At 46.3% G+C, this 24,940-nt stretch overlaps 1 protein-coding gene across 2 annotated transcripts in view; it reads left to right on the top strand.

Annotated features, from left to right (window-relative positions):
* The window catches only part of AGAP1 (ArfGAP with GTPase domain, ankyrin repeat and PH domain 1), a gene marked incomplete at both ends in the record, with an annotated part of 558,849 nt that overhangs the window by 249,211 nt on the left and 284,698 nt on the right, over positions 1 to 24,940 (top strand). For both annotated transcript variants that reach the window (XM_079710781.1, XM_079710780.1), the window contains one exon: positions 24,509 to 24,636. In XM_079710781.1, the coding sequence (XP_079566907.1) occupies positions 24,509 to 24,636 (128 nt within the window). The remainder of the gene's footprint in view (positions 1 to 24,508; positions 24,637 to 24,940) is intronic.

Here is a 24,940-nt window from a genome sequence, read left to right as displayed (position 1 = left end):
TCCCCTATTAAAGGGGTGTGGTGGCAGGGGGAGGGGCGTCTCTCTGGGTAACCACAGTGTATCTACTAATTAACTGAGTCCCTCTGGTTGCCTTTCTTGTCCTCACACCTAAAAAAATGAATTCCTTCTTGAAAATATTACCGAAATTCACTGAAGAGTTCTTTCTTTCTGCTTAAGATGACTCCCTCTTTGTCCCACCTGCTGGTCATTTCTGCCAATCTCTTTTTCTAGGATCCGTAGCAAAAATGGCATCAAGAGATAGTACATAGTCACTAGTTACTACTTGAACAAAAACTAAATTTCTTAGTCTTGCCCATTCTGATATATTCTGCAATTAAACATCCAGACCTTTGAGCTTCTTTGTGTTAAGTTTTGAAAAGAAAATTCAAATAATAGATACCTTTTGTCAGGATGTTACAGACATCCCCCGCCCCTGAATGTGGCATATGTCTAATTAAGAACCCATGGCTGGAAAATCCACGAAACAACGCCACATCCACAACTGTTTTTAAGGATCCTTGGTACCGTTACCTCCTTTTTTGGATGAGGAGACAGGTGTCTGCAGACGGAGGGCCTGTAACTGAAGTGTAAATGGTACGGCTGAGACGTGGACACACGTCTCTCCTGTTTTCAGAAAGGACAGTGTCTGCAGGACCTCGTGCTCCCCTCAAAACATCGCCTCAAAACTCTCCCACATCAGCGTGGATTTGGGCATGACGAGTAGGCGATGGGAAAATGCGAATAAAAAATCACCACCTTCGTGTGCACAGCCTAAAAAATTGCTGATCGTAAAACGAGCAGCGATTGAGAAATGTAGCATTTAAAGTGGAAATAACGCCAGGGCTGGAAGTGGAGCCCGGTGTAAATGCAGTAATTAAAATAGTTGTCAGGTGCCTCCCAATTACCTTTGCTCCAGCAAGCTTTATCTTTATGGCGGTGCTTGGGTTCCAATCAGAGCTTTCGAATGAACTTATTTTGGTATTTTCGGTGAAGTCTCAGGAAACAGATGGTTCTAAAGTAATTAACCGTTTTTCATCTTGGGAAAGAGAAGATGAGAGAGAGGCGTGGGCAGCGGGAGGGAAACCCTAATGAGATGCTCTGAATCGTGGGCTGGTCCATTCATCCCTCCATTCGCTCAGGTGCCCTGGGCTTGTCCCTGGGCCACAAAAACAAGGCCACCTGCACCTTGATAAGGGTACAGTTCAAATGTACGCGTCAGTAGGGAAGATTTAGAATTTCCTTCTGAGATTCGAATTCGATTTTTCCTGGAAAGGATTCCCTTCCTGTCAATTCTGGGAACAGTCAAGGGGAAGTTGGAGTAGTTGTGATAAACATAAGACGGCAGGTAGAATGCAGTGCTGGAGAGGGCGTTGGAGGCTGTGTAGTCGGCCAGCAGCCTCGTGGGGCAAAGGAAGAGGGTCAGAGCGTGGTGTGGAAGCCCCAAGCCATGCCCGGTGTCCGCGCATGGACCAGTGATGACAGAGATGGACCAGCTCCCAAACTGTAATCGCCCACCGTGGGGCACCAAGTAGTGGGGAGGGTTGCCCTCAGTGGGAGAAGGTTTACATTGATGTCGCCTTCATTTGAGCCCCGATGGCTGAAATAACTGCCTTGAGAGCATTTTAAACCAGCAGAGATAAGATTTTACCAGGAGAAAAATCAAAGCTGTTCTCTGCAGTCATGGATGTAATGGCATTCTTCCCACTGAAACAAGAAGAGCAGCATCTTCATGGCAAGTCTCCATAGAAGCTTAACAGGTCTGTGTATTCCTCCGTCAGCAGCCTGGGTTCCCCATCAGCCAGGAGGTCAGTGCTTACTGTTCTGTGAGGCTGAGAAGTGTCGCAGACCTTCCCCCGAGACAAGGGTTCGCCCAGCGTGTTCCTGCTCCCGCTCTAACTTGCTGCCCGTACTTTGCTGTTCTGAGTTTGCTCTGGGCTCTTGGGGCGGGGGGAGAGCCTTTACTTTGTCTTAAGTTCTACGTTCATGAAATTAATCAAGCAATTAGTCTTCTGGAAGTATTTCAGAGACAGAAAAATGTTGGAAACGAGTTTTAGGAATTTGTGACGAGTTTTTCAAGGAACCATGTAACATGGAGGCAGCCTGCTGGCTCCTTTAAGCTTGTACGTTTCCCCGCGCCTGGGACCACCCTGCGCATCTGCTGACTTCTATCCCTGAATGGTTCTCCTACGGTGTTTTCCGTTTCATAGAAAAGCGTAGACACGGCATTGTACAGCTGAGGAGACTGTGCTTTGTTTTGTTTTGTTCTGAACACATACTAGATGTGAGACCCTCTTTAGAAATGATTTTACCTTAAGTTCTACGAGGGCCGGAAGTGGATCTGAGTCAACACGGTGGTCACAGTGTCCAGCGTACGGTGACTTCCCGTAATTGTGCTTGAATGACTAAGGGGGCTGGTTGTGAATGCCAGGCGGGCATGGCCTTGCATCCAGCCCTCCGGCCTCTCCCCACCTGCCCTCTCAGAGGTCCCGCCGTCACCCACACCGCTGGTCAGCATCCTCCGTTCTGAAGCCAGACAGTGAGCCTGCTCTCAACCTCTGTGTTGCACTGTCTTCCATGCCCTTGCCTAGAATGGAGCTCAGACATGATTCTTTCCTGCTCAGAAGCCTTTGATGGCTCCCTGGCAACTACCACGGAGGTTTCCAAACTTGGTTGTGGCTTTGAGCCCCTCTCAGAAGGCGTTTCCCAGCCTGGAGACCAGCGGGCAGGGTGGATGGCAGTGAGGGCGGCCCAGATCCCTGACTGCTGGCCCAGCACCTCCTGCCGCTGCTGACCTGCATTCACTCAGGCAGCAGCTCCCTGTGGGTTATGAAGGGCCCCTGTATGCCTCCCCAGCTGCCCCCCTGGGTGGGAGTTGGGCAGGAGTGAGAAGCAGAGCACCCTCCCTCGGGGCTGACAGACACCCACCTCCTGTCCCGTCCCTCCCTTTGCACACCTGTGGCCCAGGTACACTGAGCTGCCACGCCCTTGCCCTGGCCTGGAACGCCCTCCACTGAGCAGAGCCCTCTGGTCCCTCAGACGTGGACACCCAGCTCGCAGCCCCTCTCCTCGCCCCCCTCTCTGCCTTCTGCCTCGAGCGGGGAGCAGTGTCAGAGCAGGAGGAGATGCGGCTCTGCTTGTCTCTGCGCCCATTTGCCGAGCCTGGGCCCCAGCCTAGGTGAGCTCTCGGCTCACCTGTGTGAGCCTATGGGTGTCACATATCCTATGGGGGTCTGCTCGCTGGGGAGGACGGGTTCTTGCAGAGGAATATGGAAGTCAAGACAGAAGTGATTCACTGGGCTCTTCTGAGCTGGAGGGATGCAATGAGCAGGAGTGGGACAAACGTGAGAAAAGTACGGTGCTGAAGAGTTATCCCTCCGTCCTGTTGTCTGTTTTCCTATTTGTCTTGGAGACAAGTGGGAGCTCCCTCTGTCCACCTGCAGCCTCCCCGGTGCCCTGGTTGGTTGAGCTCTTTGCCCTCTGTGAGTGCAAAGGATGATGCCCCTGCCCCCGCACCCCCCTCCAGGCACGTCTCATCCCCCTAATCCTGAGGACTGATGTTCTTCAGCAACTCATCTGAGCGTCCCCAAGCCCCCTGCACACGGACACAGACTCTCACTCTCCTGTGGGTCTCCGATGGCTGTGTGGGAAAATGTCCTTGCTTCAACAAGGAACGTGTTCTAAGTATTTAGGGCTGAAGGGAAATGATAATCTGCTACTTAACTGGTTCAGCTAATAAACACAGAAATAAGACAAATAGAGTAAAATTTTGCATGTGTTGCATGTGGGCAGTGGGTTTACAAGGTGTTGATTGTACTATTCAGTATACTTTTCAGTATGCTTCCGCATGAACATGTTCTTAATAAAATGGATTTTTTTTTTTTTTTTGCTGAGGGTTGGGGGCTCATTCCGTGACCCTCCTGGCTCTGTGCTGGCCTTGCTTTTCCTCCTCGCCCTGTCCCCTCTGACCTGAGCTCTCTGCTTGCTTAAGCAGAGTTCAGCTCTCTGCCAGCGGAGAGCCCTCCTCTGAGAGCTGTCCCCGTCAGCTGTCCGCGGGACGGCTCCTCTTGGGTATGGAGGGGCGCGCAGGCTCCGCACCTGCCCCTGTGATCCTGGAGTCCCAGCGCATCTATCCTGTTACTGGGGCTGGACAGCTGGGGCCATTCTGATCCCCCCCTCTCTGCTTTCCTTTCCATGTGTGCTTCACCAAGTTCTGTTGGTGTCACTGGCTGGTTCTCTGGTCACTTACCTTGTGTGATCACCACCAGCAGTGCCCTGGCCCAAGCCCCTGCCCTTTCCACTGGGCCCCTCTCTGCACTTTCCACTTCGTAGGCGTCCCCTCTTTCTCCCTCCAGTCCTTCTGCCTGTGCTTTTTAAATTCAGGTCTTATCAGCACCTCCTAATCCCTTTCCGAGACACCCCGCTGTGCTTGGGGTGGACACCCTCCCCAGCCTGTGAGTCCTGAGACCCTCCTGACTCCTGTGTCCCCCTTCCCCCTGCGCCTCTCAGCACCCACACCCTCCTCCTACCTGCCCCGCGCTCCTGTCTCTTCCACCAGATGCCCTCCTTGCTTCTTTGTCCTCAAAGTCCCTCTCTCCTCCCAAGTTCAGTCTTCAACTCGGAACCCTGAAGTCAGGCGGCTGCCTCTCTGCTGCCCCCGTACCTGGGGCAAGGTGCCAGGTCTCTCAGTGAACAGGTGACAGTAGTCTGCTGTGAGTCAGTCATGGTACAATGATCAGATCAGGTCCTGACAAAGAATAAGGGCTCCACGGGCTTAACGGTGATGGTCTGTCTGACAGCCGTGCCCCTCAGCTGGACTGTAAACTCCCAAGAGAGCAGAGGCAGCGTCCAGACCAGTCAGTGTCCCAGCCCCTCTTCAACATCACCCACGCCCTGTGGTCCCTCTGCACGAGGCTGGCACGTTTCCTGTGCTTCCTGTTCATCAAATGACTTATTCCGCAAACCCCCCTCCCATGAGGCGTATACAGAGACGGAAGCAGGCACAGGATGGCCAGGTCACCTGCCGGTGATCTGGGTCATCAGTTGCAGAGCTGAGATGGGAGCCCAGGCAGTCCAGCTCCATCACCCACAGTCCTCCCTGTTGCACTTACTGCCTTTGTAATTTGATCGATAAGTATGTACCAAAAATCTCAGTGGAGTCATCAGCAAAGAAGCAAAGAATCCTCAGGAGCTTGAGAAATCCTCATTAGAGGACTTGAACAACGAAATCCTAATAGAAGCATTGATGAGTTGTTTTTTCCTTTAAGTAACAGCTTTACTGAGATACCTTTCAAAACCGTCAAAGTTACCTGTTTATTTTTGATTTTGGGGTTTGGGCTTTTTGCTTCAAGTCTTAGATGTTTGTAATCTGAAAGCAATTTGTGACTAATGGCGTCTACTTGCCATACCCTATGAAGTAAGTATTTCTCATCACAGTTTATTCTCCGGAAGCTCTTTAAATAGCGTATTTGGGTGCCCTAGGATATGTCAGAACCCAGCAGTTCCTGAGATGCTCAGAAATATTTTCAGCCCCAGAGCCCAAGCCGCTCTGGAAGGTCGGGTCAATGACAGCAGGGGCCGCTAGATGGCAGTACTGCCACGGCCAGAGCCGCCTGTCCGCGGTTTCCTTCAGGGGAGATAATCAACCTCTGCGCCTTGCAGACTGAAGGTGGTGAGTTAATGTGCCCCATCCATTTTAATTTGAAAGATACAATTAATTAAATTAGGCATAAAGTGGATGTGATGGGAAACTGGAAGCTCACGGCCGAAGCACGGTCAGCTCCTGAAACAGCGCAGCCCGAGGTTCCGAGTCCTTGCGCAGCTTTGTGACACCAGTGGGCGAAATCGCCACCAGGTCCACCGAGTGGACACAGTTTATAAAGTTTGCACCTGGTGGAAAAATACTTAGGTAGCCTGAATTTTTGTTAAGGGACTGGACCGCATAGTTTCACTAGAGAACATCTGATAAAACTATTCACATGGGGCTCAGAATATTGGTATCAACATGTCAACCCCAAAAGTTACCTGAAAAAGGAGGTGGTGAGTCTTCTGGAGGGGCTGCCCCACCCTGGGCCTGCCACCCCTCTAGATATAGTTGTGCCCACTTTTATTTCAAGAAGATGGTTGATTTTTTTTTTTTTTTTACAGCTTTAAAAATAAGTTGAATTTAGGGCTGGAAAAATTAATAGCTACAGGTAACCACACAAGATATTACTGGCACATGCAGCAAAAAATATATTTCCACAGAAAATTGGATTCTGTGCATAAAACTTAGTAATACTAATAAAGACAGGTCATTACCAGTTTTAAGCCAAATAAGCGAACTCAAAGAGAGGTGGTGTCGGTGTGAATCTCGGTAGTTTCCTGTTTTTTTGGAGAAGTGTAAATCAGCTTCAGTGTAGCGGGCGCACGACGGATTTGCTGCAGTCAATCCTGCCCCTTCTGACCGTGGGTAGAGTCGCTGGTGCCGAGTGATTTACAGTCTGGTGGCAAGGTATGTTTATATTTAAGCTGTGCCTTGGTGTAGCTAATGAGAAAGATAAGAAATTTATAGTCCTCGGTGATTGATAGGATTACTGCCTTGGCATTAATTGAAAGCTGAGGGAATCACAGCTGTGGGTTTAAATGGGGTGGGGGGGGAATCACGTCAAGTAAAAGGAAACTTTCTGATTTGCTTCTGAACATTTTAAAGATAATTTTCCCGCTGACAGTCTGGTTGGTGATGGAAACAGTTGCTCCTTACCGGGGCTTGGGTAATTACACGGAGATAATTATGGTATTTGTTCTGTAACCTCCCTATGGTAAGTGGTTGTAAGTGTGGGGAAAAATATTAAATACTGTGGAGTTTTTTAAATGGCTTTAGAAGTTTATGTGTAGAATAATAAAATTCTCTCTGGTTACTCTTGGCTAAATATTCCCTGGACTATTTAAGATGTTGATGGGGAGAACCAAACCAATAATGTCAGAGGCAAGCCTGTGACATTAGATGCTGCCTTAAAATTCCCACCGGTTGTGTTTCATCTGGGTATGTCTAAAGTAATCTCATAGACCTTTCCCAGCCTGTCACTTTTTAAATGTACCATTCTTGTTGAAGCTCGGTCTCGTGAAAATGTCTAAATTTTCCCATTAAGTGCTTAAAAAGTAATAAAACTACAATCATTAGACTTCACTCATCAGAGCTGTATCAGTAGAAATATTCTTTGGTGCAATAAATCTGAGCTAGGGTTCGACATTCATATCCCTTGGATTCATTCCCTGGAAATGGACGTTTGAAGGTAAATGGCTTAAGTAGGGCAGTTTAAATTTTTAATACAATCTTATTGTAACTGTTAGCAAATGATTAAAGTGCAAAGGGGCCTTATATGTTTTGCAGGATTTATAATAAACGCCCTATGATGCCTTTTCTATGCTGAACTATAGACGTTATGACAGTTAAATGCTTAATAAAGGCCAGAAAGTCACAAATGAAGAGTCGAGTCTTTATTGGAGGCTAAATCAGGCTTTCCGAGCCCAGACATCTTTTCAGGGGACACTTGCGAATTCCTGTCTTGTTAACAGTCTTCAGGTGCCAGGAAGCTGTCGTACCCAGGTAGGACCCAGTGTGCCTCTGAGCTGCTGCACAGCCAGCTGAAGCTGTTTGGGAAAATACACACGGGAGTCTTCCCATTACCGGTTTGCTTTTGGGGGATGTAAATGAGTCTTCTCATCAGATGTCTTTTTCTCTGGTGGAATGCCTCTAGTTTGTAAGGAGTTCCTGAATTCCTTTTGTGGGATCCAGAGGCTTAAAGCCGTGACTCCTGGCAGCTGTGACACTCTTCTTACCCTGTAGGCCCAGTGACACAGTGGGAGCCCTCTGACTCTCCACTGTTTGCCCGCTGGTGTTTGTGGATTTGGTTTAAGGCCTCTGACCGGACAGCAGGACTAGCTCTTCACTGAGGGGCCAGCCTCAGCCAGGGAGAAGCAAGGACGGAGATGGGCAGGGTGCCCCACCCCACCCGGGGCAGAGGCTGCAGTTCAACGTGTAGAGCATGGAAGGCGTCATCTTCTCCTTCATGGGCCTGAAGTCCCAGCCATTGCTGGGTGGATTGGTAACACGTTTGAAGGAGAACTTTAGCTCCCATACATTTTATCTCCCTCATGTTTGTATATTTGCCCATCAAAAGAGAAATCTGTTTTAAAGACAGATATCTTTATCATCTTTTAGCATTTATATAATTTTTGTTTGGAGGAAGAAAATAAATCCCTGCATTTTCTTCTTTTTTTTATATATATAAATTTATTTATTTATTTTTGGCTGTGTTGGGTCTTTGTTGCTGCGCACGGATTTTCTCTAGTTGCGGCGAGCGGGAGCTACTCTTCGTTGCAGTGAGTGGGTTTCTCATTGTCGTGGCTTCTCTTGTTTCGGAGCACGGGCTCTAGGCGCACAGGCTTCAGAAGTTGTGGCACGTGAGCTCAATAGTTGTGGCTTGCGGGCTCTAGAGCTCAGGCTCAGTAGTTGTGGCGCACGGGCTTAGTTGCTCCGCAGCATGTGGGATCTTCCCGGGCCAGGGCTCGAACCCGTGTCCCTTGCATTGGTAGGCAGATTCTTAACCACTGCGCCACCAGGGAAGCCCCCCTGTGTTTTCTGAACTTTCTTTGACAATGTCCTTAGTTAGTATGTTAAATTTCCTGGGCTGTCATTTGCCTTTTACTCCTGTGTCCCAGCCACAGATGGATTTGGGGTGTCGGCAGTGAAGAGAGAGCGTTCCTTTCAAATTACTTTCTCTAATTCTTGTGATAGATAATGATTTGGGTTATTAATTAGCACACATTTGAGTCCTTTTCATGTATTCATGTTGGGTTTCTTTTTCTCAAAATGAATTCCCAGAAGCTTTATTAGAAAAGCTTATATTGATATGTAAACATACATATCGTTAGTAGATAAAATGTCACATGTAGCAGTATCAGTGGAAGAATAATCTTCTTTCTTTGAATAACTTCATAAAACTCACAATCAGTTCCTTCTTTCTTTGTAAGTATCACCCTGGAAGGGTGCTGAAGTAGCAGGATTGTGTGTTTCATTTTTTACAGTTTCCGACATTAAGATAACGTGTTAAGATAACGTGTTGAAGTTGCACTGTGACTTTTGCCCATGTTCTTAAGAGTCGCTGGGCATCCTGCAGCAATGGAATAGGCATCGGGTAAGAGGCCACTGTCTTCAGCTGTAAGTGCTGTGAACTGATGTTTTTATGTCGTTGTTGAGTTTTTAACCTTTTAAACTGTTCGAATACAGATGATAACTTTCTGTGACCTGCTGCTGTGTGTAGGTGGAGGTGTGAGAATCTAGTCTGAGATTCTGTGACTTGTTTTCAAAGTGTCCACTATGGATTTTTTTTTTTTAATGCCATTTTTCTCAGTGAGTTTGAACCATGATGTCACCAAGGATAACACTCCTCAGTTTTTGTTAATGAGGGATATTTTCTTAGGGTGGATTAAAGGAAGACTCCCATGTGTAGAAAGGGCTTTGAACTTATGGTCTAAAGAGTCATTATGACCTCTTACCTACAGCTGACACATATACCCCAGGCCAGATAAATTTAGAAGTAGGTTCAGAAAATATGGACAGTTTGTTCCTTTTTCATTCTTGGCAGGACCAGAGAAGTTCATGGTAATTAGGTGTTACTTTCTTTATGGTAGGAGATCGCCATCTTCTCGTGGGGACCTGTTGTGTTTCACTGGGAGGAGATGAAGACTTTGTAATGAGGATTCTGGTATTCAGTGTGGCAGTGATGAAGTTAGTTTGAAAACTTGTTATTATGGATGTATCCACAAAACAGGATGTCGAGTGAACAGAGGCATTCGTAGTAAGTGAATAACCTCATTTATATGAGTCTACAACAGGCAAAACTAATCTGCAGTTAAAAAAATCAGAAGAGTGGTTTTGAGAGTGAAAGGGCCTGGTGGGAGTGGGTTTGGGGAAGGGGCACAAACCTTCTGAAGCTTCACAGTGATTTGAGTTACGTGACATTTGTCAGTTCATGGGATGGTACAGCTGAGATGTTTGCATTTCACAGTATGTACCTTCAATCTCAAAAAAAGGAACCTTAAACGGTTAACACATGACAGTTAATTATGCACATGCTGAAGAGTGTAGCAGTGAAGAGCACTGATGTCTGCCCCATATTTGAAATGCATCAAAAAATAAGATGGATGGATGGTGCGTATGTAATAAGCCAAGTAGAGCAACATCTACAATTACAAAATCTAGGTGGTATGGACATGGGTGTGCATGCTACGTTTCTTTCCATTTTTTGTCCACTGTTATAAATTTGCATTATAAAATTTAGGGGGAAAGGAAAACAATTGTTATTCCATTTAAAATACTGTTGTCGGTATTTTGCAGTAAGATGGGTCCAGATGCACTGAATTTAATGTGAAGTACTTTCTCACAGGGAGAATGTGCAGTATTACTGTGAGCTCTGTTCTTTTTTTTTGAAATGAGGCTCTCCAGAATTAAAATGCATGCATGATTCTTGCAAGAATTTCAATAATTCCTAGAAACTGGCAGTAACAGGTAGGGATAGTTTGACTTCCTCACAGTTTCTGAATCACAGCAGATTACAAATTCAGAAATCAATCAATATCCTCTGCCGAACTCTAATTAATACTTAAACATGATTAGTCACAAAAGTGAAATCTTGATGGCGATGACCTCAGGTCTTCTAAATGTAAATAAAATTAGATTTAGAGCCCTTTTAATTACCTGTGGTGCTGTGAGTAATTACAGTGGCGATTGATACACTTAATTTTTTGTTGAAGAAAAAAGACTTGCCAAAAGTTTCTCTGCACTGTGTACTTAACTCTTTAGTAACCATGATCTATGGAAAAGAATGATCTAGGATGCTGTTTTTTAAATGTCTTAAATTAAAAAAAATTTTTATTGGAGTCTAGTTGATTTACAACGTTGTATTAGTTTCAGGTGTACAGCAAAGTGAATCAGTGATACATACACATATCTCCACTCTTTTTTAGATTCTTTTCCCATAAAGACCGTTACAGAGTATTGAGTAGAGCTCCCTGTGCTGTACAGTAGGGCCTATTAGTTATCTATTTAGGGCGCTATATTAATTCTATGGAATCATATATCATTTCTTTACTTGGGCCCTCGAATTCATATAATTTAAATGCCTCATATCACTGAAGTATCACAAAAGGCCAGACTTACCCACAGGAATTGTGTGTATTGGAGAGGGTAGGCTTCTGGGTGGTGGTGCTGGGTAAGTGATAATAATTGATGGTTGGTGGGCAGAGCCTCAAGTGACTCAGTGCGCACAGCCCCGTTGAAGACCAAGTGGAAATCTGTTTTGTCGTCTCATCCTTCTTTCTAATTGCATCACAATACATTGTATAATTCAACCTGTGTGTCACTGTCACTTCTTCCAAGGCATTTCATGCAAGGAGCACGGCGGCTGGCTTGTTATTAACAGAGCCGGGGAGAGAGGAATAATTTTCTCAGGTTCCAACCAAGACGTCTTCTTCCCTACTTTAAGAAGAAAATGTCTTTTTTTAATGGAGATTGTTGTAAGGATAATTATTCCCGGAAATAGGAAAACAGCTTCAGTTGTGATAGAGAAGTCCATTTTTCTTGAAAGTTAAAAGATATCTGTAGGAGAATGTGTTTGTGACAAATGGGGAGATGAAAGAAGTTTCTAAAACTCCCTTTTTTTTCTGTGAGCGTGTGTCTCTTAACATAGGAAGCAAAGTAGACCTTCCAGATTCGGTTAAGGCAATATTAACCAAACTATATTAATTTATTAAAGAGAAAACCAATGATTGTACTTAACTGTATTTGTCTCAAGGTTCCCGATTTAAAAATCTACTTATGGCCTTTCTGTCTCATATATTTTCTTATTTTGGACCCTTTTCATCTCCTGTTCCTCGTTTATCTTCATCTCCTCATCTTAAATTTTCATGCAATTTCTTTAGCTTGAATAATCATTTTGTGATTTTATCATTTCTTTTGGTATCTTCTCTTTTATCGTGTGTTAAAATCCTTATCGCAGTCACCTTTTTCCTGCGTCACTTCTGTCTTTGTCATGGATTGTGTTCTTCCGGTATCACTACATTTATCTGCATTTATCCTGGGTATTTCTTTCACTTGACTCATAACTGTGTTAGTCTATTTTGTGACCAGGAATTTGGCCTTTTAAAAAAAATAGGGGATCTAAAAGGTGAGTCCTGTAGCCTTCCTGGTGCAGAAAAAACGCTGACGAGCTTCAGATGAAAGCATCCAGGGTGCGCTGGCACCTTCAGTGGGTGTCAGAAACATCTCTGCTCCGAAATCATCAACTTTCTCCGCGAGACAGCGTGATGAGTTGAGAAGAAGTGACAGGTTCATTTTTCCCCCTCTTTGTTTAAGCCATTTATCTTTTAGATCCTTGTCTGCCATCTAAATTGTATTGCCAATTTATTGGGATCTTCACTTGCCTTGTCTTGAAAGACACTGATTTGCATCCAACTTGAGAATAAGGGAGAGAGAAAGTTAATCATCTCTTGGCCTCTCGAACACATTTGCACTGGGTTTAATTGTAGCATTTGGAATGTTTTCTAGTCCAAGTCTAGGTGCAGCTCTGTGTTCACCTGGGTCTTGGTGAGAATATCACAGTGCCCCAGTCCGGAAAGCTTCGCTCTTTGAAAGATCTTTAATTTATGCTTTCGGCACATCTTTCTACATTTGCAATTAACCTAAGCTACGTCCCCTGCTTTTAAACCCTGCTGACTTGTATTAATTGATTATTCATTGAGCGGAGTCATAGTAATGAAAGCTCAGTGAGCATTGAGTAGGTGGTGCTCAGTCTTGTAACCTTATGCAGCACATCAGAGTAAAGCTCTAGGGTCAGGATGACCAGTGGCATTCCAGCCCCTGTCCAGGTCTCCTCACCTGTCAGAGGTACCAGCTCCCGCCTCCTGGAATCTTCCTTTGCTGATGGTCAGAGCCCACAGCCAGCAGCAGCCCCCTCACTGCTCCTGGCTTGTACATTCTCAGACTCCTCATCTTCTCCTGGCTCAGGACTGAGCCAGCGGACACACATGCACCCTTTGCTGCTGCTTCTGCGGCTGCGTACACACCATGGTTTTCATCAGGGCCTGCCCATATCCAGTGCTGATCACTGCCGGTTCCTCAGGCAGGACACTTTGATGTGCTTTGTGCTCCTGGTCATGCTTCCAAATTTTTCCTGCTTTTTTAAAATTAAAAAAAAAAATTGAAATATAGTTGATTTACAATATTGTGTTAGTTTCAGGTATACAGCACAGCAATTCAGTTATGCATATATAGTCTTCTTCAGATGCTCTGTCCTTGTATGTTATTACAAAATATCAAGTAGAGTTCCCTGTGCTGTATATACAGTAGGTCCTTGTTGGTTATCTGTTATATAGGAGTGTGTATCTATTAATCCCAAACTCCTAATTTATCCCTCCCCAATCCGCCTTTCCCCAAATTTTTCTTGCTTTTAATGATTCCTCAGTGTCTATGTAGTATATTCACCATTCATCAATATTTCCCTCTTGAAAATTATCCCCACTTTGATGTCACAAATACACACCTCTCTTCAGGGCGCTGTTAAAGCCCCGCATCTGGTCCTGTACCTGACACACTTGTTGAGGAAGGAGGCAAGTGCTGAACCTGAAACACTGGCGTGGAGTGAGAGGTTTGTGGGTTCTCCGCTAAGATTGCCGAGTGCTGCTTCTTGAGACCTTAGTAAAAGAAGTCATGGGATTCCCTGGTGGCGCAGTGGTTGAGAGTCCGCCTGCCGATGCAGGGGACACGGGTTTGTGCCCCGGTCCGGGAAGGTCCCACATGCCGCGGAGCGGCTGGGCCTGTGAGCCATGGCCTCTGAGCCTGCGCGTCCGGAGCCTGTGCTCCGCAACGGGAGAGGCCACAGCAGTGAGAGGCCCGCGTACCACAAAAAAAAAAAAAAAAAAGAAGAAGTCATGGAGGCTGCGTGACCATCTCTTCTGAAGAGGGCTCTCACCGCAAGCGTGTAAGGCCTCCTGGTCCCTGGTTCCTCAGTGGTGTGGCCGGCAGGCCGGTGTGGACCCCACCGTCTCTTGCATCTGACAGGTTGCCTGGCACATACTAGCTGCTCCAAGGTGTGATGAAGGAATAGATCGTGAGTGAGGGATGCCAGAGAGCAGAGGGAAGGCGCTGCCCCTGACCCATGGAAGGGAAAAGCCGACTCCACGTATTAAAGTTAAGAGGGCAGACTCGTGACAGGACTGAGAGTGTCCTGGGACCAGCCTGGGTCACTGGCATCGATGCTGCACCCTCTGGCTCATGCACGCCTGGCAGGTGTCATCCTGGTCTCACCTGTGCCCAAGGGGAGGCAGGGGAAGGAGGGGTGGAGCCCAGATGTCTCTTCCCCCCCATTAGCCCTTCTGAGAGTCACCGCTCAGGTCTGTGGTGCTCACTTCCGTTTGGAGACCCTGGAGGCCCCCCTGGATCCAAGTAGCACTGGCACAAGTGTGCGCTGGGTGCCTCGGACTTGTCCGGAGCATGAACCCATCCCTGAGTGGGGCCCCGATTCTCCAGGCGTCCACCAGGCATCGGATTTGTGCCAGATGCTGGGTAGTATCATGTTCTTTCCTCTACACTCGGAGGGGAAAACCTGGAGTCTGCACGGTGATGGAGAGATGATGTGGTGAAGGTCTTAGATGAGGGTGCTGGTGGGGTCAGCAGGCTGGAGAAGGCACAGCAATGTGGGCAGTGCTGAGGGAGGACCAGGCGGCACGAGGGGAGGGAGGGCAGAGGGGCTGGAGGATCCCTCAGTGTCTGCAGGTAGCATCAGAAGGTCTGGAACTGACCGTCTGCTGGGCGTCCTGATGGTGCACAGGGCCGCTGGAGCCTGCGATGCCATCCCTGAGGGCACTCTAGGCAGTGCTGATTGGAATGCCTTCCTCCTTTCTAGTGGAGAAATGCTGACTGAAGCAGAGTCTAGCCCTAGAAGTGCCACGTCCAGACCGGCCGCAGGCAAAACCAGCTGAAGGACATTTGACAATATGTTGTCGGGATACGTTGAAACTTATTTTTTTTTGAGAGCAGTGAATGTTCAAAATCCTCTGGGTGTGGACGCAGGAACCCTGTGTCCTTCGGAGGCCTAGAACCCCAGCAGGTGGTTAGTGTCCTGGTGCCTGCTGCCTGCCAGCCCAACATCTGGGGCCGCTGGGACCCAGAGCTTCGCGTTGGCAACTCCACTTTGGGACTTGGTTTTAAGAGAAAATTGTGCTGTGAAGAAATGCATGAGGAAGGGATGTGGGTTTCTGGCAGGATGATTTGATGTTCCCCTGCCACAAAGAATAACTTTACATCAGAATTAGGTACACGTATAAAACACGTTGAATAGACCGTGTTTATTTCAGCATGAGTTTTATGTTTATTTTATGTTTAAAAACTCCTGTACTTTCTCTGGGAGGAAAAGGGAAATCCAGCTGCCTGGGACATGGGAGAAATTTCCGCTCATTGTGAAATTAATGTCAGCAGCCGTGACTTTGCTCCATCCTGAAGGTAACTGTTTATTACAGTCGGCATTTAAATCCCCCGATTAATAGGAGCAATTAAACAATAGCTTCATTTCCAGCAAATTAACAACCCTAATAGGTAATTGAGACATAAATGAAGATAAATTTGTTTTAATACAATGAGATAAAAAGGATACAGGCAAGAACGGGATCTCAGATTAAGAATTCGGATTTCACTACTTCACGGAAAACTGGAAAGCTTCGCTAGAAGAAATTAAAGAGAATCTGGCTTTTTAACCATGGCCTGTCTTGACCTAGAGGGTTTTTTAAAAAATATAATAGAAATGTCATATTTTGTGCTCAGGTACACAAGGTAAGGGCACAGGGGTTTTGGCAGAGCTTCTCATTAGGTTTTCACTGACAAGGAACCAAAAAACAAATGCATGGGAGAGTGTTTCCTTTTCATGCACCCCTAAATTCATTTTATGACCTGTTCAGTTACAGGGTGTGTTTCCTTCCTTAATAATATTTGTTATAATTAGGAAACTATTCTGATGGTTTATAGTTTGTCTTGATGAAACGTGGAAGTGGTCAAGCCAGGCCTGTTTATAGAATGATAAACGTGTCCATATGAAGGATGGTTTGGAAGGGGACAAGTCGGCTTGGGAGAGAGCAGTTGGGTGATTTTAAAGGTAGTGGCAAAAAAGATGAAAGCTTTGCTAGAACAAAGATGATGAGTTTCTCCTTGCGGGTCGCCGTGCCGACAGGAAGATCTAACACACGTTAAAGAAGAGGCGCGGCCTGTCTTTCTGAGGAAGATCTGCATGCTCAGATTTAGGAACTGTAACTTAGAACAGGTTAAACGTCCAAATCTGCTTTGAAAGTTTTTAAACTATGGGGGTTTAGCTAACACTACATCAGTGAGCTCATATACCCTTAGAGTAACTCCTTTTGGTAGCTTTGAATCGTCAAATGACATGTAATCAGCCTAGAGTTCTATACCCCTTGAAAATATTAATCATGTGTAAGGGTAGATTAACAGCAGTCTGAGACACGAGAGTCTCAAAACAGAATTCAGAGAGCCGGGGTCCTGCGTATAGACCACGGCCGCTCCGTCACAGTCCCCCAAATCCCCCCCACACTGCACCCACCCCCACCCCCCTGCTCCCCATGCTTGCTTTCTCCACTGTCCAGGTAGAGATCACCCGCATCTTGCAAACCACACAGACCAGGTGTCCTTCCAGCGCCTGGATCTCGTCACTGGCCCGTGAATAGCTTTGACGGCTCCCTGTTGCCTTAAGGATACGATCCACACTTTGCATATGGGATCCTTAAACATGTGTATCCAGCTGCTTCTCCACCTCTGCTTCTCCTCATGTCCTCACCCCGTCCCCATTGTTGATCCGTCTTTTCATTCATTGACCCAGTTGGTGAGTGCTGGTTGAAGGTCAAGTACATGTTGACCCTAGGAAGGTAAATGAAGCATCCTGTCTAGCACTTCCAGAGTCACGTGGAGGTCCGTGGGATTGGCCCATTGTCTTGGAACGAGAGCTGACTGTATTTTCCAATTGGCGGCTCAGTTTGGCTCAGATCTCCGCAGGTGTGTGGGCCAGGCAGGGCTGGGGGTCCCTGTGGTTCACTGATTGTCACTAAGCATCACACAACCCAAGAGGCCTTCAAGAAGACCCCTCTCCCCACTCCCCGCCTCCCTCTCTCTTTTTCATTTTAATGGTTTTTCTGGCATAGCTTCCTCTATTCCCAAACCGTCACATGAAAACAAATCTAGGAGATGGGTATAGGATTACCAACAACACAGACTACACCCCCTCTAACGTTCATTAACTTTGAGAAAAATTCCACTTCAAACTTTTTTTCATTCCTAAGTCACAAATTCAGAACTACATAGATAATTTGGTAATTAATTTCTACTTAATTAACAAGATAGTTTAATGATCACTCAACTGTAATTTAAAACTGAGTTGAGACATTAGGGGACCTTTTATTTGTTACTGGAAAATTTACAATCCCTGGTGGTTTTCATTTTTTATGGGGATTTGCCTGGTAAGCCCTCCAAGGTTCTAATGGAAGAGCCTTTCAATGCAAAGATGCAAAGACAGTTAATGTTACATTTGGGTGGTAGCACCAAAAATAGAAATAGAACAATGGCATGAACCCCCAATCTCAAATTGTGCTTTTAAACTATTTTTGTGGAGCAAACTTAGTGTCTCATGCTAGTTGATTTTCATTAAGTGTGTCTATTATGAACATTTAAAATATTACTGTAATAGATTTATCATTCATACTTAAATTCCTATCTAACATTGTTTACGCAGAACTGCCACCCCATATTGGCCCTAGTGGGCTACATACAGCTTTTCCTAGTAGCTGAAGGATCATCCTCTTCCTCAGATTTGGCTTGATTCACACCAGGTTTCTATTTGGCATCTAGCTGGGACCCTATGTCGTCAGTCAAGTGTACATGCCTCCACAGTGCCATCCTGAGCTGCGGACCCCACTTCTCCCCAGGCCCCAGAGTCACCCGCTCCCCAGCGCAGCCCGAGGACGTGGGGCTCAGCTCTGCTCATTCCAGAAGGGGCCGTGCTGCTCATACAGCAGGGCTCACGTAGCGGAAGCTGATGTTGTATGGGGCGTCATGATGCGCAGTGTTCAAAAGCAGATCATTACAAAGCTGGTTGATGGGTTGAGTCTCCTCTGCCTCAGTGAACTGGGGCAAAAGGGAGGGACGTGAAAGGGCAGCCAGTTCGCTGCCTGATGGAGAAGTCTCTGCTCCTCCAGGACCTGCACAGGGAGAAGGTGGGGTCCTAGGAGCCGAGTAACTAAGGCGTGAAGAAAGGGTGGGGCAGCAGGGACCACCCCGCGGAGCACTTGAGCAGTTCTCGGTGGTCCCGTCTCTGGTGAGACCTTGGAGCTATGGATGTGGGACGCAGAGGGCCTTGCTCCTGGCTTGGGAGCTGCGTGAGGCTAGAGACCAGGTCACGTGCCTCCTCCCCTGACTCCCCTTCCTTCTCTGGGCCCATAGGTGGCTCTTCAGACGTTTCTGTTAATTGACTTAATTCAAGTAAATCATTTAAACCAGAGAAGATACCGTGCTGATTAAATTACTAACACTCATTGGACTTTACCAAGAATGTCATAATCGTTCATGAAATTTTTAAAAGCTTAATTTAAGTGCTTAATTGTGGACGTTACCGATGCCAGGTGGTACCACGCAAGAGGAGTGTCAAAGACACCCCCGTCCTGGGGCCTCGTCCTGTAAGTAGAGATCAGGAGGCCAGAACCTGATGTGAATGATGACGTGTCTGGTTTGGGATTGTTACATAATCGCTTATTGCACAATGCCTATGCACCAGGCACTAGGGATTCAGGGCTGAAAAGTAGAATTGCAGCTCTTCAGCCCAGCCCTGACTGTGCACGTATGTGTGCGTGTGTGCGTATGTGTGTGTGTAAATGTGCAGTGGTTCTCAGTCAAGGCCTGGGTGAAACACGGAGCTGGTTGTGTTAGCACCTTTGGTACTTGGGATGCAGGGTCTCCATAGAGGAAGCTCATGGTTAGAGAGGAAGGCTTGCCTAGGAGAAGTGATGCTCGAGATACGGATTCTGAGAAGGAATTGGCCATGAAGAGAAGGGGAAGCGTGTCTGGGCCGTGGTGGCAACTTGTGTAACAGGATTCAGAGAGCACACGTTGTGGCACCTGCAGTGGGTTCTGTCCGGCTCAGAAGTGGGCAGTGATCCTGGGGGCCGGCAGCGAGGCTGGAGGGGGGCCGTGTCCGGTTGGGCTCAGGGACCCTTGTCCTCCCTGGGATCCGGAACCAGTTAAGGAATAAGACCCTGGAAGATTGGATGACTAGTTTTTATTGGTAAAGCTGTCCTGGGAAATGAAGCTTATCTGGGCTTCCTTCTGTGGGAACCAGAATCAGACAGACTTGCCCGTATGGTTCCAGGCAGCGTGGGAGCCCCAGACAGAAGGGGTGGAGAAGGGACAGCCTGTCCCAAGCCAGCCATCACCTAAGTGACTTGTCAGTGGGTCAGACCTTCACTGCAGGGCTTGGGAAGAGGCCAGGAGTGTCTGGGTCATGGGAGCCGGGATCCATGGGAAGTAACAACAGGAGGGGAGAATCCACCCCTCAGAAGCGTGAAAGAGCCCCATTTTGCTGAGAAATTTTAGTTCTGACGTCTGGTGACGGGAGCGTTTGCAGAACTTTGAGTGGGACAAGGCCCGTGAGAGTCACCTTTGCGGAGGTCGCCCTGCAGTGTGTCCCTTGGGTGGCAGTGAGGAGAGGACAGCTTTGGAAGCTGCTTCAGAAACCAGCCATGGGCAGATGAGGTTTGGGTCAAGGCACTGGCAGTGAGGGTGAACTGAAGAGAAGTTCTGGTGGCAGAATCGATCTATTCTGGCTCCTCTGTACAGAGTTAGAGGCGAGGCCCAGGTTGGGCCACGTGGACACTGAGGTGCATCCAAGGGCAGGTGTGGCGTCGGTTATTGGATACACGGTGCTAGAAGCAGGAAGGGCACAGAGCAAGGCTGCATATAGATTTGGGAGCCACAGGCATGGAGAGAAAAGGGCCAAATAAGGAAGCCTAGAAGCACCCACATTCAAAGAACCGGTGAAGGAGGCTGAGAAAGAGGTTCCGACCGGGGCAGGACACCCAGGAAAGTCAGCGTCCTGGGAGGAGGAACCATCCGTGGTGCCTAGGGCGGCCCAGAGGCCAAGAAGGATGCGGCCTGGCCTCCAGTTGGTCACCAGCGACCTTGGCAATGGCAGGTCCAGCCAAGGGGATGGAGGCAGAAGCCGGGTTGCAGTGGTCAGCAGAACAAGGGAGAGTCTGTGACGGGACAGGGCCAAAGGGTACACAGTCCCTGTCCTGGGAGCCGTAGAGTCTGGGGGGGGGCGGTGCTTCCTTGCCAGGCGGCAGTGTTTGGAGCCGTCATGGGGCCCACGGAGTGTCTGAACCCCTGTTCTGCCGCCGGTCCCCCCTCTGCCTTGTTTTCCTCAACCGCGAGGATTAAATGACTCAGTAGACGGGAAGTGCAGACCGCTGGCCCATCGTTCAGATGTAAGGGACAAAGAAGAGTGGGGAGAGGGAGGGGATGAGGATGCCCCTAGTTACCTGGTGAGAGGTGGGCCCGATTCCCTGGGTGTGACCAGATTCGTTCTTTCCGCTCCTCCTTTAGTGCAAATGATTGGAGAAAGAAAGCAGAAGCAGCAATCGGGCATTAGGCCAGGATTTAATGAGGTCTTATTTGCGAGCTGTCTGAGAGTCTTATTTTTACACACTAATTAAAAGGTGCCATTTATCATGTATCCAATAGAGAATTTAAAATTTGTGGGGAAAATAAATGTATAACTCGCTTTCCTTGTTGCTTAAGTTTGTAAATAAACTTCTTTCTAGTTGAAGAATGGAAATACGTTTATGAAAGTATACTTAAGGGTACGGCTAAAAAAGAATGATCTCAGAGTCATCACCCAGGTCAGGAAGGGGCCACTGCCAGCCCCCAGGAGCCCCTCGTGCCTCTCCCAGACACCAGCAATTTGCTTGCTTGGTTTTGAAGTTTCTACAGTGTAATTATAGATATGGTTGAAGGGGCTCCTTAAAGGGTATGTTTTATCTATTACCCAAATAAAATTTCAAAATTGTGGAGGGAGTGATATACATTATTCATTGATTCATTCATTTATACTTGAAGATATTTGAACATTTTTTGCCTTCCAGTTTTACTGAGATATAATAAAATATCTATGTAAAATAGATACAAAATTAAAGAAATAGAAGTTTTTTACCTTTGATGAGAACTCCTAGGGTTTATGCCCCTAACAACTTCCATGTATAACCTACAGCTGTGTTAACTATTGTACATTTATCATGCACGTTACATCCCTAGGAAGTGACTTTTAAAATGACACCAAGTACTAGTATTGCCATATCAGGTTAATGAAATTGGTGGGGTGTCTGGTAAAAGAGCAGACATTTTCCGTATCTGCCAACGACAGCATTTCAGACTTAGGCTTAGCGTCTCGGGCAACTTTATAGGAAAGCAAGTCACCAAAATAGGAAAAACATCACACCTTGATGGTAAAGAGACCAGATTCTTTTAAGTAATCTCAAGTGATTGTGTTTCTGTTTTCTCATTCGTGCATTGCATGTATTTATATAAAATACGTGATGTATTCATTTGTGGAATGATCCAATGCAGACAAAAACTCAGTGATTATAAAAATTTCCCAGCCAGTGTAATCTGGTGTGTAAGTAATATTCATGTTCTAAGTCTCCTGACATTTAAATGTTCCAAATATCAGGAAAAGTTGATGATTATAGTTACAAGAGAACAGTGCCTCCCTGCCCCTGGCATCCTGTTTCCCTTGAGTTGTTATTGGGGCGGGGGGCCCTTCCACTCACACAGCCCAGCCCAGCCCTGTGGCCCGCAGTGGGCCAGGGGCTTTTCACTGTGGAGGAGATGGTGGCCCAGCCTTACAAAACAGCCCCCTTATCTCCTTTTCCTTCTTTTTTTTAAAAGTTATTTATTTATTTATTTATTTATTTATTTATTTTGCGGTACACAGGCCTCTCACTGCTGTGGCCTCTCCCGCTGCAGAGCACAGGCTCTGGATGCGCAGGCTCAGCAGCCATGGCTCACGGGCCCAGCTGCTCCGCGGCATGTGGGATCTTCCCGGACCGGGGCACGAACCCATGTCCCCTGCATCGGCAGGCGGACTCTCAACCACTGCGCCACCAGGGAAGCCCCAAGCCCCTCCTTTTCCTTCTTAAGTCAGATACTTACGTTGTTCTTTATTAAGTGTCCCCCACTTTTATGGGTGATCCTGTAACTCCTAAAGCAGTCTATGTATTTCAGAACAAAATATTTGTCACTCATTTCCTTTCTTCCATGTGTGTGTAGACATAAAAATTATGGAGAAATACAGAAAATAGGGTTGAAGGTTCTAGTTAAATTTAAAAGCATGCTACCAGTTATTAGCAGTTGTGACTTCGTTTTTTTTTTTTTAATAAATGTGGCCAAGCAATAATTCAGTGGACAGAAGAACCGTAGTACTTAACGTGTGGTTCACGCTTTGCACAGCCCTGTTCTGTGAGAGGGTTTAATGGGAAAAGGTTCTCTCTGCCCATGAACTTGCTCTTTCTAGCCTCCACGTGGGAAGGAGGGAACATTCATTTGCATTTGGAGTTTCATAAAATGAGGATTTTAATAACATATTTGACTTGTCTTAGAAAGTTTCTCAAATTTCCCCTTAGAGTAAAAAACACTTATAGAAAATGTCTATGAAGTTCTCCCAGCAGCTTCGCCCTGTTTAATGCTGACATTTGTGTTTTTTCTATGAGATTTAAGGTGAAAGTCAGTATGGTCATCCAACTGAATAGTGACTCTGAGGCCAGGAGTAGTTGAACACAAAAACAACTTTTTGCTCTTTTTCAGAAAAAAAAAAAGAAATAAATAGAAGTAAATTGGCAGTCCCCCAAACAATCATGATTTTAAGTTAATTTGCTTTTGGTTTGGGGATTTCAGTTCACCTGTAAGACACACGTTTTGCGGCTGTTGGAATCTGATCTTAGGTTTTAGTTTTGAGTTCACATAATGATTTTTAAAATATTCTAATGTGCGTCTTCAAAGACCCCAGATCGATACGCCAATGGTTTCGAAATGACAAAGTGTTGCGATATTCCTCTGTAATTTAAACGTGATTAGCTGATGAAGCTTATGATCAATACACTACGGGAAGATAAATTAATTGATATCATCCTTTCAGGATGATAAGAGGCCTATCGGAGGTGGGATGTAACTAATGAAGCTGCTTCTTCATCTCTGTGAGCCATTTTTTATATATTGCATTTTCACTTAATCATATTTATACTATCATTCATTTACATGAAAGCCATAAGCTGTGGACAAACCAGTTCCTTATAAAAATTGTGTTCATTTGGAAAAGAAATTATCTGAGGACACTGTGTGTGCTCCTTCTATAACATAAGCTATTGCTGGGGACAGTGGTGTGTTTCCTTTGCGTGGGTATTTTTTAAATCAGCAACCTATCTGGACAAAGATAAGGATTGAATATCACTGAACTTAATTACAGCTATTCCCCAAAGGCACGCATCTATTCAAATAAAAGCTGTAGTTATTCTCCTGTAGTGACACCTATTGGTGTAGGAAGAGTTTTCTAATCGTTGACTTCCTTTCCAGTTAAATCCAATATGCTTTATCAGCCAGCCTATTTGCCAAGAGAAGTTATGGCTGGTTGAATTTAGATGTGTATTGATTAAGATAAACTCCCAATGTGTATAGCCATATATTTAAATTAAAAAAGTCTTTGACATAATTACATGTCCTTGAATATAATTCTGTGCAGTAGCCTGTAGAGTTAAGAGTAATTCTTTAGGCTATGCAAAAAAACAGATTTTTGATTTTCCAAAGGGTTTGGTTTAAATTACCCTGTCTTATTTAGGATTATTTTTGCTGCAAGTAACTGGGGGGAAAGTCCTATTATTAGAATAATTTAAACAGGATAGGTGTGTATTTTTGTGTTTTACATATAAAGCGTCTGAGGTTTGCACAAGGCTGCCAAGCCAGAGGCCTAGCCCCTAGAAGGGGCTTGTATCCCACCAAGTGTGGCTTCCTTCTGCAAGATCGCTTCCAGAGCTACAGCCAACATATGTGCTTTTTACACAGCAAGAAGGAAAAAGACATAAGGAAGAAATGGGCCAGGGGCAGCTCTCTCAAGGATGTTTCCTGGATGCTGCCATCCCATTGGCCAGAGCTTGCTTGCATGGCCACATTTAGCTGGGGTGCAAGGGGATGGACCGGAGGAAGCTCCAGGAAATGTCATATCTATTCTGGTAGTCCTGTGCCCAACTAAAACTCAGGAATTCTGTTACCGCGGATGAAAGGAATAGTGGATGCCGGAGACAGCCCTCGGTCTCTGCCACATTCCCTCTGTTTGGAAACCAGCCTCACGTAGACTTCTTCTGTCTTCCTGTCCACTAGTTGCCCAGAAGATTGTTGCCACGAGGAAGAAGCAGCAGCTGTCCATCGGGCCCTGCAAGTCCCTCCCCAACTCTCCGAGCCACTCATCTGTCTGTTCCGCACAGGTGTCTGCTGTGCACATCAGCCAGGTATGTTGGGCCCGTGAGAGGTTGGACTGAAAAGCAGGTCAGAACCCAGGAGGACACACCTGCCCAATAGTGTTCTCAGCCGGCTCCAAGGTGATTTTTTTTTTCTTTTCAACTTTATAAATAACAGCATGTCGGTAATTGACTTAACATCTCCTTCAGAAACTGCTGTGGCCAAGTGGTTTTTATGGGAATCATTCTTTAATATTCCCCGTCTTCACGCTGCCTGTGTTATGAGGCATGCTGGCTGGAGTGGAGGTGCGGGGTGTGCACTACCATCTCTGCTGTTGATTTAAATGACCCCACG

This window comes from Hyperoodon ampullatus (genome assembly GCF_949752795.1).
Source record: "Hyperoodon ampullatus genome assembly, chromosome: 8".
Lineage (NCBI taxonomy): Eukaryota > Metazoa > Chordata > Mammalia > Artiodactyla > Ziphiidae > Hyperoodon > Hyperoodon ampullatus.
Note: the sequence above shows the minus strand (reverse complement) of the source record. Positions and strands in the feature narration are given on the sequence as shown.